At 45.0% G+C, this 14,982-nt stretch overlaps 1 protein-coding gene across 1 annotated transcript in view; it reads left to right on the top strand.

Moving 5' to 3' along the window:
- Nucleotides 1–14,982, top strand: part of Rftn1 (raftlin, lipid raft linker 1) — a gene marked incomplete in the record, with an annotated part of 196,131 nt that overhangs the window by 148,549 nt on the left and 32,600 nt on the right. The window contains 2 exon segments of the mRNA XM_013515694.1: nucleotides 1,638–1,841; nucleotides 11,824–11,939. Coding sequence (XP_013371148.1) covers nucleotides 1,638–1,841; nucleotides 11,824–11,939 — 320 coding nt within the window.

The following is a 14,982-nucleotide window of genomic DNA, read 5'->3' as shown; positions in this document are numbered from 1 at the left end:
AGGACTGGAAAACACCTGATAGTCCAGTTCACCTCCTGCCCACCCCCAGCTTGTCTGTGACTTGATTCCCTCCATTATAAACTTTCCTCTGTATCACTCCATTCCTAGAATTCGTATTTCAAAGTTAAGAAATACTGTAGTGGTTGCTGGTTCCGTATACTAGGCCCTTATTTCTTATGTGAAAGCATTTCCTGGGTAGGGATGGCATTTGAGTCAGCCAAGAAGACTGAGAAAGGAAATTTGGGGTGGGAATGGTGACATATTTGGTGTTAATGTGCCTCTTCATTCCTCCCTGTTTATAGCAAGTGGTAATAATTTGCCTTTATGATCATAAAGCAAAGTTTTCTTTTAAAATATATTTCTTTAAATAATGAAAGGGAATCATTTAAACAAATAATAATTTAGCGAGTGTTTGAATACCACAAAAATTGTGAAATACTGAAATTTGGGAAACAGTGTTCCAGAATGTGACTCTAGATATCTCATACATGGAGCATGAATATGCTTTGTCCTTATTACTAATGTCAACTATTGTGTATGACCTTTAAATTTTTTTCTTTGAGAGAAGGGTGGGGATTTTCTTGTGATTCCAAAAGATATTTCTGGAAACCAAAGCATATTTCTGACCAGCCTGTGTAAGCAAAGCTTTTTAAGGTGGGTCCATCATGATTGCTTGACTACATGAGTATCACAACAATAGACCTTAAGACTTAGAGTGAAATTCCAGGTATTTGCTCCTGGAGGCGGCTTCTGCAAACTCATGCCCAGCAGCACGTCGGGCAGGCACAGATCTACTCCTGGGTGGTAGTGATTATTGGTTTCTGGAAAACTGAGCTATAAATGAAGGCATGGGAAGCTGGGAGCCTCACTCCTGGTGTCTGCTTGGTTGATTGAGCAGACCTGCCACTCCAGGCAGGAACCCTCATTGACGGGAACATATTTATTTTTACATATCAATGATGTATTTTTGATGTACGTGATTAAATATTATGGGTTTGGCCCCAGGAAGCACCGCTGCAGTTTATAAATAGTGAGTCCAGGGCTGTACAAGGTTCCTGGAATTAGAACAGTATTTTTGTTTTCATGTGCCTAGAACATTTACCTTTTTTATGTTTTTTTGAAGACCAGCTCTCACCCAGATATGTCTGCTTTTACTTCCCGAACACTTCTTTGTATGCACTTTTAGAAATGTCTGCTGTGTCCTCCCAAATGCCTAACTATGCAAATCAATCCCAGATAACAGTTGCTCATATATTCCAAGTTTAAAACCAGCATTCCCCAGCTGAGGCCCCTGTCCACTTGAAGGCAGCCTCATCTTACTACTTGGAGTGGGGTTTTATTTAGCAACACCTCAGCCTCGGTTTAACTTTTGCAATAAAGCTGGGCGTGGTGGCGCATATGTGTAATCCCAGCACTCAGGAGGCTGACGCAGGGGAATTGTTGCAAGTTCGAGACCAACCCAGGCTACAAAGTGAGCGCAAGGCCAGCCTGAATTGTATAGTGAGACCCTGTCTCAAAAAGAAAAAAAAAAACTTCTGGTATCATTTCTTCAGGCTCCAAAGACATTTCACTAAAGCCACTGAGGCAGATTTTTATCACCATCTCACCCACTAACCCCTCTTTACAAATCCCCACAGAAATGGAGATCTTCGCACTCTTCAACAAACCGAAGAACCATCAGAAGTGCCGGCAGTACTACCCTGTCACCATTCCTCTCCGCATCTCCAGGAATGGTCAGACAGTGAGCAGTCTGGATGCCAACTGGTTGGAGCACATGAGTGACCACTTCCGGAAAGGAGGAATGCTGGTGAATGCAGTCTTCCACCTGGGAATGGCACATGGTATGGAAGCTGGCCTTTGTGGCTCTCACTAACTGTCCTGATAACTTGTGGTCTTAGCCCTTCTTCAGAGCGTGCTGCATTCAGAAAGCTGTGCAGGCAGTAAACACGTGACATTTGATTTATAATTAATGCATCTTGAGCAATTTCCATAAAGCCAAGGACCTGTGCTCTCCAGACCTCTCCAGGGGTCAGCCAGGTGCCTTCTGAAATGCCAGCAAAAGGGCAGTGATTCTCTCTCATCAACGGTGGCCTCCATCCCACTGCTTTTAAAAGCTTTTGTAAAGATGATTCCCTGGGATTGTTAATTACCCCCTGGAATTGTGTCACTCTGAAAGTGCAAATTGTTTGTAGACACTATTACAGTTTGAAGTAGCAGTAGCAGCACCTTGGAATTGGCAGTAGAGAAACAAATTGCACTGCCTGGTTTCTGTAAGCCCCACTGGGACACAGTGTGTTTCTAGGTCTCATGGCACCTGGTTCTCCCGAGGAATGGGTTATTTCTGAGGGGGCTGTTGTATAAAGGAGCATTAGTGCTATCAGTTGTCAAGGCAGTAAGAAAGTCTGCCCACAGTAGAAAAGTATCAAGCAAAGAAAAGGTTTTGAGCTAATGTGAAGGCAAATTGAGTCATCTTCATGGTGTGTCAAAGCTCGGTGGCAATTTGGGGAGTGGGACCAACATTCCCGCATGTGCAGGTCCTGAGGGCTGCCAGTCACAAGTGACATGCAACACCAAATCCATTAACCCCAACAAAACCTGGCAACACCAAATTTGTGAGCCCCAACGGTACTGTGTCTTGTCACATTTTTTTCTCTGAAGAACCAGCAGAGGTAGAAATGGATTCTGTATTGCTTACAATTCTGGATCTTTAGTTAATTCTAAATGTACAGTCTTTGAATCATCCAAAGCCTTGGAAGATGACACAGCACAGATAGGTCCTAATTTTATATGCAAGTCACTTGTTAGTATCTAAATATCAGTGTCTAATATCAATATGTTACTATAGTAGCAGAAGGCATCATAGGATTGGTGGGCTGTAATCGTTCGTTGAATGGATGAATGATATAAGGAAGGCAGTTACCTCATTAAGAATACATTTAGAGCAGCACCGTCCAATAGAACTTTGTGTGATGATGGAATGTTTTATATGATGCTTTCCAGTTTGATAGCTACCAACTATTTGTGGGTACTGAGCACAATTTATTTTTAAATTTATTTAGTTTAAATAACTGAATGTGGCTAGTGCCTTAGATTATGCCATTCTAAGGTGCATATTTTATCAACACAAATAAGGAAGAGTCACTTCTGTTCCCTGGTTGCAAAGTCAGTAACCTCTCTGTACATGAGGAAGCCATCCATGGTGGCTACAGGGGGCCATGAAACCAAGGGTTGTCATGGTCCGCTTGGAGATGTGACATAAAGCCCAGGGCAGTACGTGCTTGAGGCAAGTGTTTGTGGCTTGATTCGCGGGCCTTAGGAAGTGCTGGAAAGGAGCACTTTCTTCCTGCAAGTACACCCCACTGTGCATCCTAGGCTGGGGCCATAGCAGCTTTTTTATCTTCTCTGGTCTCCGTGGATGCCCGTGTGGCTGCACATAGCTTTACACTTCTCCACCGGAAACTGATGGCTAATACTAACACCCTGAAGACATGCAGGGAGGTGCTGGAGGTAGTAGCTACACAGGCTGCTACTGTTAACTTTTTTTCCTCTTAGGAGAACTGGGGCATCTGAAGGGAGGTTTTCTCTGACCCTACTACTTGAGCATGTCGGGCAAGCTGAGCCCCAAGAGAGAACACCTTGAAAGTTCACAAAGCCATTGATTTTCCTCCTACCCTTGTGGTTTGGGTGATCTAGGCTGAGTTAACTTCTTTGCTTTCTCTCCTCACTCTACTTTCCAACCTTGCATCCAAAAGCCCAGAGAAATTATGTGGTTTTTTACCTTCAGATTTGCCTTGAATGCTTGAAGTGCTGTCACAGCCTTCCTTGGCTTTAAGTGGCTTTAAATCCAGCCTTCCCGTCTTGAAGACAACGTGAAATGTCCCCTGGCAAGTGTAACTGTGAAGTCCTCCACCAAGCCTGTCGCGGCTTCCTCCCTGCAGCCGTGTCTAGCACTGCACCGCAGCCATGTGGCTCTGTCTGAGGAGGGTGGGCATGAAAGTCTCAGAACCCAACTCACTGAAACGCGCTCTCCCTTGAAACACAGTTTGCCCCATGTTTGTGCTGGCAGGAGCATGTGAAATGCAGTAGTTAGTGAGCCTTAGGGTGTTCCTGCTCTGAAAAAGCTCAGGTCTTCCACTGACCAGGAAAGAAATAAAAGTATGCTATTTTCCCAGAAAATTTTTTAAAAAGGGGAAGCTAATCATAATCATGAAAGGAACCCATATCTAATGAAATAATTAGTGTCTTTACTAATAAACCTGGCTGAGGTAGAAGCACCTGTAAGCTGTTTGCCATCTGGAAAAGCACCAGTCATGACTCTTCAGTGGATAGTTGTACTCCAGAACAGTGCCCACAGAATCATAAAACTCACAAGAACTTTGTTCCTTGAACAAGGTGATGCTGGAGCCCGAATTACGCAGTTAAGACTTCAGCTTGTGTTTTCGCTCTTTGGGCATGGAGAGACTCCTCCAGTCCCCATAACACCAGATTTGGGCTCCCATTCCTGGTGCCCAGGGCTCCTTCCCCCAGATCAGTGGCTGATGGGCAGGTGTCTTGGCCTGGTGCAGTCCTGCCCGCAGCCCGGCAGGCTCAAGGTGCAGCAGACAAGCGCGCTGAGGGTGACAGGTCCTCACAGGGTCTCCAGGTAGAGAGGAGGGCTCCAAGGTCACTCAAGGGAACAGCAGAATGAGCTCAGGGGCCCCAAAGCAGAGCCAAAGAGGCATTCGGGAATGCTGCAGGCAAGAGGACAAAGGCTGGAACCTGTCCCCAGAGGGTGGAGGAGTGGGAGCTTGCGCCCAGCTGGCAGTTGAGGAGTGGGAGCCAGGTGCCACCATCTGCAGACCCAGCTCGGAGGCTGGTCTCTCTGCAAGGGCTCTGGGCCTGCCAGATCCCTGCTGCCATCACTGGCCACCAGTATTGTGGCTGCCACCACCATCTCCTCATGGCCTGCTTCACCTTGCTTTTGTCGCCTTGTTTCTCCACCTGCCCGACATTCTTTCTTCTGCACATACCCTCACCTTTGTATTCCCCTCTCGCTCTGATCTCACGGTGTATTCCCCCGGCCCTGCCCTGGCCTTCTCCCTGACCCTCCCTGACCTCCATTTGCCCTGCCCTCTTCCAGCCCCTGTCCTGTCCTTGCCCTCTCCTTCCCTGGCAGGTCTTCCTCTCTTTGTTTCAAAAAATGCCCTTTGCCACTGATTGTGCAAACCTGAATCCACTCCAGCAATACACACCGTACACAGTGAGCCGCCCTCACTCTCCTTTTGTGCATGGTGATCCTACCCCCACTTTTCTTTTTAACTGCAAGAGTCCTTCCTTCTGCCCCTGACGGCTTGAAAAGGATCCTGCGGAACATCCTGAATTATGGATTCATCTGGTCAGTACCTGGTGGTGTCTTTTGTTTTTCTGGCCACTATTTCCTATAAACAAGAACTTAGTTATATAGACTTGATAAGAATTTCTTTTTCTGGTACCGGAGATTGAACTCAGGACCTCACGCTTGCCAAGAAGGCACTGTGCCATGGAGCTATATCCCCGGCCCTAGACTTGATAAATGAAAATTTCTGATTAAAATACATTCCAGGGGATGTCCTCTGCATATTGTATCACAAAGGGGTGCCCAGATGGCTCTCCTTGCCTACCTTTTTTAAAATATTAAGTTGTCCTTGAAACTCTCCCTGATGCTTCAGCTGCATCTAAGTCCATGTAGCATTGGGTATTTGCCTCACATAGTATATCCTGCATACACTTGGAAACTACAAATGTAAGAATACGTGCATCTTCCAAATGGAATATATATAAGTAGGAATATATATTTTATGCACATACTTGCAAACCCCAGTGTATACTTCTTGACATCCCATTGCCTAATGCCCTAAACACTGAGGCAGACAGTGTGTGTGGCAGACAGTGCTCCAAGGGTACCATTCCTACCCCAGCCATGCACACAGCATATGGATGATCATAGTTGTAGCTCAATAAATGTTTCTTCATTGTTCAAAGAATGCAAGCTTTAGAATCAAACAAAGGACATATCAGACCTAGTTTGGCTCTCTCATTCCATTTGAACATGGACAGATTATTTAACTTTCGTAGCTTCAACTGTCTCATCAGCTAATAGGCAATGATAACTCTGGCAGAGTTTTGGGAAGGATTTCCCTGAGAGACTGTGAACCATGCCAGGCAGAGGCCTCACATTTAGCCAACACTGAATCATTGTGTTTCTTTTCTGTGTGGTTAATGGCACTGAAACTTACAGGCTAATTAATCCCTGCTCTCACTGAGGAAAAGTAGTATCTTTTCAAGGTCACTTAACCTTTCAAGATGAAACTGTAGGAAGGCAGGCAAGTCTGGAGCATCAGTGAGAGCCTGAGAGGTAAGAGAAAGCAACTTGCTCGTTCTCTGGTTACTGGAGGAAATTAGCTCTAGCTTGACCAGGAAGCAGCACGAGACCAGTTTCTGGGGAACGGGTTCAATAGCGATTTTGTTCACCGTGAATTGCACATTGGGTTGACCACATTGCATTTACATCACATGTTGGCCAGCACCATTCCTGGAACGAGAAAGTTCTGAGAACATTGTGGAGCTTCCACTGGAGAGCAGGGGCCCAAGGAAACCTGTGATGCCTGCTGCCCAGGGTGGACAGTTTAGTCCTACTGAGTCCAACTGAGTCCTACCTTGATAAAAGTAGATGCTCACTTTGTTTTTAATCTCATAGAAAGAGCCCAAATGCACTGATCGCTTGTCCTGGTGTATGCATTCTAGGCTAGACTTGAAGAACACACTCAAGGGCTAAGCCTGAAGGTGAATCTGATTGACAGTCAAGATGACTGCGGAGAAGAATGGTTGCCTCATAGCAGTTACCTCTTGAGATAATATGGCAAATCTCCTTTTCCCACATCCTTCTTGTAAATCATAAGCTGGGAATGTTAAGGTGGCCTTTTGCCCAAAGCCCGACATCAAATATTTATATAATACCACAGCAAATAGCTTTCTGTGCACAGTAGGGAAGCATCTTTACTTTAATAAAAAATGCAGTGATAATGGAATGTTTTCTATAGATGGAGGGCGGTTTAACCTTTTTACTTTGGGAGCCTTTGCTCTGAGAGAGACCTATTTATACCCAACTCATGGCACATTTCAGTGAGGCAGAGCCGTGAAGGTAACAAGGAGATGGGGAGGGGATGAGGCCATCAAAACAAGGGGCTCTTTAAAAGCTCACCTGTCCTCTGTTTGTGGTTCATTGAATTTTTGTTGTTGTTGTTACAGATGACCAAATTTTGACAGCCACCCTGAACTTACTTCATAGTTAAGTAGGTGGATCAGCACTGAGGATTCAGGAGGCAGAGCACCAGGGCAAGGGCAGGGAGGCAGGCAGGGGAAGAGGTGCGCGGTGAGAAGAGCAGTGTGCTCCTCTTTATTACCCCAACCCTGGCCATACCTCCTCCCTGGCCACACCACCCTTCCTAGCCTGTAACTTGGAAGGAAGGAGGGGAAGTCTAAACAGGCTCCAAGAGTCCCTTCCCTCTCCTGAATGCAGCTCTGCTGGGTGGTGCTGTTGGCAGGCTAAAGACCATCATCCTTTACATTCACTTGGGCACTTCAGTACTTTAAGCACAGGGTGGGCATGGCTGGAGGTTTCCACTGAGGAGATGCATAGGTAGAAGTTTTGGAAATTAGGTATACTGTCATCCCTTGGTATCCACAGGGGACCTCCCGTTAGATGCCAAAATCTGTGCATGCTGCAGGACCTTCCATAAAATGGAATATAAGTACCTGCATCTTTCTGCATACTTTAGATCATCTCTGGATTACTTACAATGCCTGATATGATATAAATGCTCTGTAAATATTTGCTATATTGTGTTGTTTAGGGACAAGGGGAGAAAGTCTGTAGATGTTCAGTATAGACTTGTAAAAAACTGATCTGCAGTTGGTTGAATCCACAGATGTGCACCTTATAAATACAGAGGACCAACTACAACATATTTCTGTAGAGGCCTTGAGGAAAAATGTGCTATATCTGTAGTCCTGAAAGGGTTGCTGAGTGTCTTCTGATCTTTAGGTCAAAACTGAGGAAGCTTTATTCAGAAGAGTTTCTTATGGCTCCCCAGCTGCACCCTGGAGGGGTTATTCAGAACTCTAAAATTGTACTGGACTGTGGTCCAGGCTTGTCCAGGATATTTGTGATGCGCTTCAACTCAAAAGCAGGTCTTTCTCCCTGGTCACCTATGTAAAATATCCCTAAGTGGCCGGTGAAAAGCACCGGGTGAAACTTTTCAGCAAAGCAGATGAGAAGGGCAAGCTTAACACTCCCAAGGCTGTCTGATAACAAACTCTCAGAACAGGAAACTAGTAAGAAACTAAAGCATGCCCCCGGGATCTTACAGGAAATGGAATGTTATCTTACTGGTTTAGGACAGGCAGGATAAGGTTGCTATGCTTCAGCGGTTGCCTTCATAGCCATGGTTTGTTGGCTTTTATCATTCTGGAGTAATAAAAAACTACCCAGGCCAAGCAGAATATATTAGCCTCATGTTTCTTATATCTAGGATAGGTTTTATATAGGCAGCTGTTGCCAGGATAATGCTGTGTAACAAACCATTCTAGGAGCCATTGGCTTACAAGAGCAGTGATTTTCCCTTCAGATTTTCTAATTGACTGGAGCAGCCCTGCTGTTTCGGCTGGGCTCACTCACAGATCTGTGGGTCAGCTGATCCATGCTGGGCTGCGCTGGGGCAGTTCCGCTCCATGTTTTTTATAGTTATGGAGCCAGGGGGTCTAGCTGGGGCCTACCTTCTCATAGTGGTGGCAGAGACATAGGAGGTCCAGGTGAACCTCACGTGAGCTTTTGTCTGCATCTCTGCTGCTGGAACACCCATGTGGACAAGCCCCTCCCACTGTTTTCCCCATCCGTCATTTCAGTCTCAGCTTCCTCCTCTTGGTTCTGCTGTTCATCGGGTCCTTGTCTGCCCTTCACAAAATCTGCGTGTATTTTCAGGCCGTCCCCTTTTTCCTGGAGCTCTCAAACCCTGCAGACTCCCTTTGCTTGCTTAGGCCATTCATGTATCTACTCAAAATCGGGATCCCTAACCTGAGTACCTTTTCCAAAAATAGCCACCACCACCACCTCCACTCCCCTTAGCCTGCTTCCTGTTGCTATAGCAGTTGTCACCTCTGACACTGTGTTATTGTCTCCTCCTCTACTGCCAGGGAAACTCCATAGTGGCAGGGACTTAATCTTGCCGCCTGTGAGGTCTCCAGTGGCCAGCAAATGTTGGGATGAAAGAATGTGTGGCCAGAAGGTCATTCAGGGTGAGCTTGAGTGCTTCCAGGAACACATTGCTCACCCTTCTGAGGCGCGGTCTCCCATTCCTAGACTATTCTAAGGAAGGTTCTTTCCATCTAGATTGTGTTTCCCCTAGTTTTGGAAACTCTTTGAATCTAGTTCTGCTTTCCAGAACCATGTAGGATAGAGAAAAAGAAAATTCTTCTGTGTTGTGCGTTTGCCTGTGTTACACTACATTAACTCTTAGATTAATCTTGAAGAAGAGAAAAAAAAAGAAAATTCAAATTAGACTCAGTCCTACCACTCAGAAGTCCTCCTGGAGTTTTGTATACCCCCTTCAATTTCTGTAAACATTTTTAACATAAAAATTCACATGTTGCCAGTAGGGCAGTTTTATATCCTGATTTTTTTCTCTGTAATATTATATCTAAAGCATTCCCCCGAGTCATTATATTCCCATGACGTTTTTATGGCCAGTACACTATTGATTGATTGACTGATACTAGCAATTGAAGTCAGGACCTTGCTCTTGCCGGGCAGGTGCTTGGACAGTACGCTATTTAATTGTATGGAACTCTAATTTAACTGTTTTTCTATGGTTGAAAATTTGGATTGTTAAACGTTTAGATTAAGTTTTTGAGTAAGTTTATAGACAGTGCTGGGCTATAAATATTTGAAGGCATTGGTGGTTATTGCCTTAGAACAAACAGTCAAAAAGGATAGACTTTTTGTTTCCAGGCATTTCAGGCATTATGAAATTGCTCTCTGAAAGATTGCGCAATTAAAATTCCCATAAGCACTGTAAAATTTCCCTTATCCTCATACCTCTCCCAGCAGTATTTTATTTTCAGCATTTGCCAATCTGATAACAAAAGAGATTGAAACTTTTTTTTTTCAATACGTACTGGTCATGGAAAGAGAATTAATTGCTAGTTCATATTCTTTACCCATTTCTAATGGTATGTTCATATTTTTAGCTATCAATTTATAAAAAAACTTCTTATATGTAAAGAATATCAAGTTTTTTGTTGCAGATAATTTTGCCATGTTGAGGAGCTTTGAATTTTGTTACATAGCTACAGATTGTTATGTATTCATATTGGTCAGTCTTTTTCCGTATGATTTCTGAAGAATACTGGCAGTTCTAGGGACTCTGGTGTGATTCAGTGAACTTCCTAAATTAGTCTTCCTTGCCTGTGTGTGTGTGTGTGTGTATCACATTATTATGTATTTGTCCTGTTAAAATTGTCCTTTTAAAGTAGCAAATCATTCAACGGGCTTTGTATGCATTTTAGTCTACTAGGGCCACAGATTAGGTGGCTTATCCAATAAATGATACTTACTTTCTCCATTTCTAGGGCATAATCTAAGTACTGGGAAATTTGGTTTCTGCTTAAAGCCCTCTTCCTGGTTTCAAGACATCTGCCACCTTACTGTGTCCTCACATGGCTTTGCCTCTGCACACCCTGGAGGCTGGGGTGGGGCAGGAGAGGTCTCTGGTGTCTTCTCCTAGTCCTACAGGGGCACCACCCTGATGGTCTCATTTAACTTTACCTTACTAAAGACTGTCTTCAGATGCACTTACATTGAGGGCTGCGGCCTCATCATAAGGATTTGGGAGGGCACAGTTCAGTCCATAACAGTATCAACGAGACATGCTGATAGACTAGAATCCCTGGAAAGGGTTATCTGCTCACAGTTCCATTTCACAGATTTGAGGCCCAGCCCCTGAAAGGGTCACAGCACTTTTCATGAAAGAACCTAGATTCAGGCCACTGGCTTCTACAGCAGGCCTTTTCCCTAAAAAAAGGAGGTGGGCAGAAGGTGCCTCCACATCTTCACAGAGGCAAGATCTGTTCTATTTTTCTTTATACCCTCGTTGCCTAGACAATTCTTGAATCATGCTATACATTTAATATACAGTTGTTGAGGTGGATAGAACTCAGAACCTGACATGTTGATGAGAGCAGTGCCTAAGGAAACAGTCTCAGTGGTAAACCATTTGGGAAAACTCCCCCACCCCCGAATTCCAACCCTCGACAAGAGCTGCCTGAAATACCGTCTGTATAGCAGCCACATCACGCGAACCTCCAAGACTCGGCGCGTCTGCACCTGACAAGCTCAGATCTGGTGTGTTGTATCTGCCCTTCCTCAAAAAAAAATCCCTCTCACCTAAATATAGTTTTGTTCTAAAACTGTCTCTAAGTGGCTGTGTTTCACCCTGGATAAGCTCTCCCCGGTGCATCCTGACGGAGCGTGAAAAGGAAGGTAAATGCATGAAATCAAATGGTGATTGCTAACAATGAAATTTGGGCTCATAAAATCAAGGATATTATTCAAAACTGCGAGGTAAATTAGTCTCATTCATTCTGATGGGGCTAGACTCTATGGCTGTGTGTGCTTCCTTAATTAACATGCTGAAAAGATGTTCTGATTGGGATTATTAATGAATGCAGTGAAAATTTCTGCTGCTTATATGGCTTCTGCCACAGACGGCTAACACAGCCTCCCTTTTCGCTTTTTTCCCCCCTCCACAGATTCCTTACATGGCTTGACAGATGGAGTATTCATCTTTGAAGCTGTTTCCACAGAAGATAGCAAAACCGTGCAGGGCTATGATGCTATTGTTGTCGAACAATGGACAGTCCTGGAAGTAAGTGTGGGGTGGGCAGTGGTGTTTCTTCGATTTGGGTAGCAATTGTTTTGTCGGCTTGCTCAGCTGTGACTTGCTTGTGAAAGGGATTCACCTGAGTCCCTGGCGAGGCCTCCCTTAAGTCTTTATGTGCTCACAGGTGGGGGTGGAGCCCACTTTGCCCTTTCTTCAGGAAAAACCCAGTGCATGTGCCAGGTTATTGGGTGGAAAGGGAGTTGACTTACTCATTTGCTTATCGCATATGAGGCAAGCACCTAGTTGGTAGCCTCCATGATGATAACAGCAACACTGATCATGCAGCTGAGTCTCCCCTGCCCCAGCAGCCTTGGAAGAAATTCACGCACACAAGTTCCCTCAGTCATCACAGTGAGCCTGTGAGGCAAGTGCCATTTATTGCCCCTGTTTTGCAGTTAGGAAACTGAGGTACAGAGAGGTGAAGTCTCTCGTCCAAAGTTTCGCATGAAGTACTACAGGATATATTTGACAAGTGATCACCCGTGAAGCCCCCATATGGCTGTGGGAAAAGGAGTCTTTCGGGCCATGAGCCCCTGGCGTTTTCAAACTGCTGACTGACTTCTAAGATTCGCTGGCTTTTCTCCAACTATAAAGCATGGATATTCAAGCTAGTGTCTGTGCACACTTGTCTTAGTTACTTTTCTCGCATTGCTGCAACAAAATTCCCAGCCCCCAAAGTTAAAAGGGGAAACGTTTATTTAGCTCACAGTTTGTAGAGGTTTTAGTCCATAATAGGCTGACTCCAAGGCAGGGTGGTATTAGAGAGGAAAAACAGTTCAGGATGGGCAGGAGCAACAAGGGATGACCACAGCTCTTTCCAGCCCTTGTATCTTATCCAAGCTACTTAGGGTGTGTAACATGCACATCCTTACTTCTAGTGCCTTTGATCCTAGCACTGTACCATGAATCAGTACAAGCGCCACACTCTAAATACAACCACCTCTGAAAAAGCCTCACCTATGACTGCATGAGGTTTTGGGGAGACATCTAGACACAGATCATAACAACACTGTTTCTGGGATGTAAAGGAAAGCTGTGTGGACACAGAGGACTGATTTCTGAATGCCTAGAAAAACACAGGGTTGATGCTGCTCTGGTGCTGCGCACACCGCTGCATCTGCCAGCTCTGGGGTAGGCCTCGGCCTGGTTGGTGGGCAGGAACCAGAAGCCCCCACAGCTCTGATACTCAGCTTTGAGGCCCCAGCAGTTTCCAGCAGGCTTCTGGGGATGGGGAACTGGGCTGCTTCAGCCAGGCCTGCACCACAGCAGCAGTGGTGGGGGTCTACTGCTCACAAGTGTGACAGCTGTGGAGTGCATGGAGAAACTGGAATAACCAAAACAGGTGTGGAAAGTCCCAGCATCCAGGGCCAAAGTCTGAAGGACATGCGTAGTAAGGGAAAGATGATGGCCTGTTTTGCAGTGAGACTCCACCAGTTATTCTCATGTGACCTTGGTACCCAGGGGTCTTTCCAGCTTCTGTGCTCCTAACTGGAAGTGAGGCACCGTCTAAAACACAAAGCACAGTCTTGGCAGCCGTATCACCTCAGGACTTCACACTCCTCCCCATAGGATGGGACAGGGACGGGAAAGTGAAGAAGGCTCCACGTAGCATGAAATAGTAGTGAGTTGAGGCGCTCAAGGACCCATTAACATGGAAGACCATGCTTGTTGCCCGGCACCCCACCTTCAGCATGGAGGCTTGTTTGTAGCAGGAGAGCTGTGTGATTGTACCCAGAAACTGTGCAAGTATGGAGGCAATTGGCAGGCCACTGGGACACTTGTAAAATGCCCTGCTGTCTGCAGACGGCTGTTACAGGGAGGGCTTTGTGGGTGGCTGGAGTGAATTTGTTCTACAGACATCCTTCAACTTAGGATGAGGTTACCTCCAGATAAGCCCATCCTAAATGGAAGATGCCATAAGTTGAAAATGCGTTTAATACATCCAAACTACCCAACACGATAGCTTAGTAACAGCACACTGTGGAGTGCCAGCTGTTTCGCCTCATGATCACACGGCTCACTGGGAGCTGCGGCTCGCCGCTGTAGCCCAGCATGGACAGAGAGTATGGTACTGCAGATTGTTAGCCTAGAAAAAGATCAAATTCAGATTTCAAAGTTCACTGTCTACTACTAAATGGATATCACTTTTGCACCTTTGTTTGAAAAATTGAGTTGAACCATTATAAGTAGGGGCTGTCTGTATATAAAATGTTTGTAGGAGGAAGATAAGGTTCCAAGCCAAACTAAGGACATAGTTGTCTTCATAATTTCAAAAGAGGTCAAGTGTGTGATTTAAGAAGTTAGCTCAGGAAAGCTTAACATTTATTCAGAAACTTTTCCTGGATCTGCAGATTGGTTTCCATTAAGCTTATTTATCAACTTACTTTCTAAAATGTTTGAACTTTCTTCCCCTTGATGTCTTATTTTTGTGCATTAATCTGTTTGATGGCATTAGACTTGGGAGCCGCCCCTCCAGGGATACTACTTGAGCTTCTTCTGCAGGAATCCTTGGAAATACATTTGAGTTTTTAAGGACAAGTGATTGATTTTGAGAACTCAGTGGCATGTGCCAGCCCACAAAGCCAGTTCTGTGCACCTCTCCCAGCTCCATAGTCAGTAACATCAGGTTGATAATTTGAGAATGACTGTGGTGGAAGTATTTACACCATGGAAATCGGCAAGCCCTAGATATTGTTACCTCACCCTCTACCCCAAAGAGCCAATTGTAAGCATTTACCAGCATAAACAAGATGTGCCTTTATTTCATCATATTTCAACCTTATGATATAAAGATGTGACTAGTGTCCAGCTAGGCAGAAACATACTTTCTTAATTTTCATAATAATGATGACAACTGGATTGATGGTTTTGTTGCTGTTCATTAGTTTTCTCCGTACAAGTTTTCACACTTGCTCTTCCCTCTGGTCTTTGAAGTAGCCTTGAATTTCCCACAGAAGAAACAAATCTGTTTCATTTAGCAGGACCAGCCTCTGAGATTGGGGTCTCCTAGGGGCAAAAGGAGGGGAAA

The sequence above is a fragment of the Chinchilla lanigera genome, unplaced genomic scaffold, assembly GCF_000276665.1.
Source record: "Chinchilla lanigera isolate Chin_1 unplaced genomic scaffold, ChiLan1.0 scaffold00029, whole genome shotgun sequence".
Taxonomy (NCBI): domain Eukaryota; kingdom Metazoa; phylum Chordata; class Mammalia; order Rodentia; family Chinchillidae; genus Chinchilla; species Chinchilla lanigera.
This window is presented reverse-complemented; position numbering and strand designations above follow the sequence as displayed.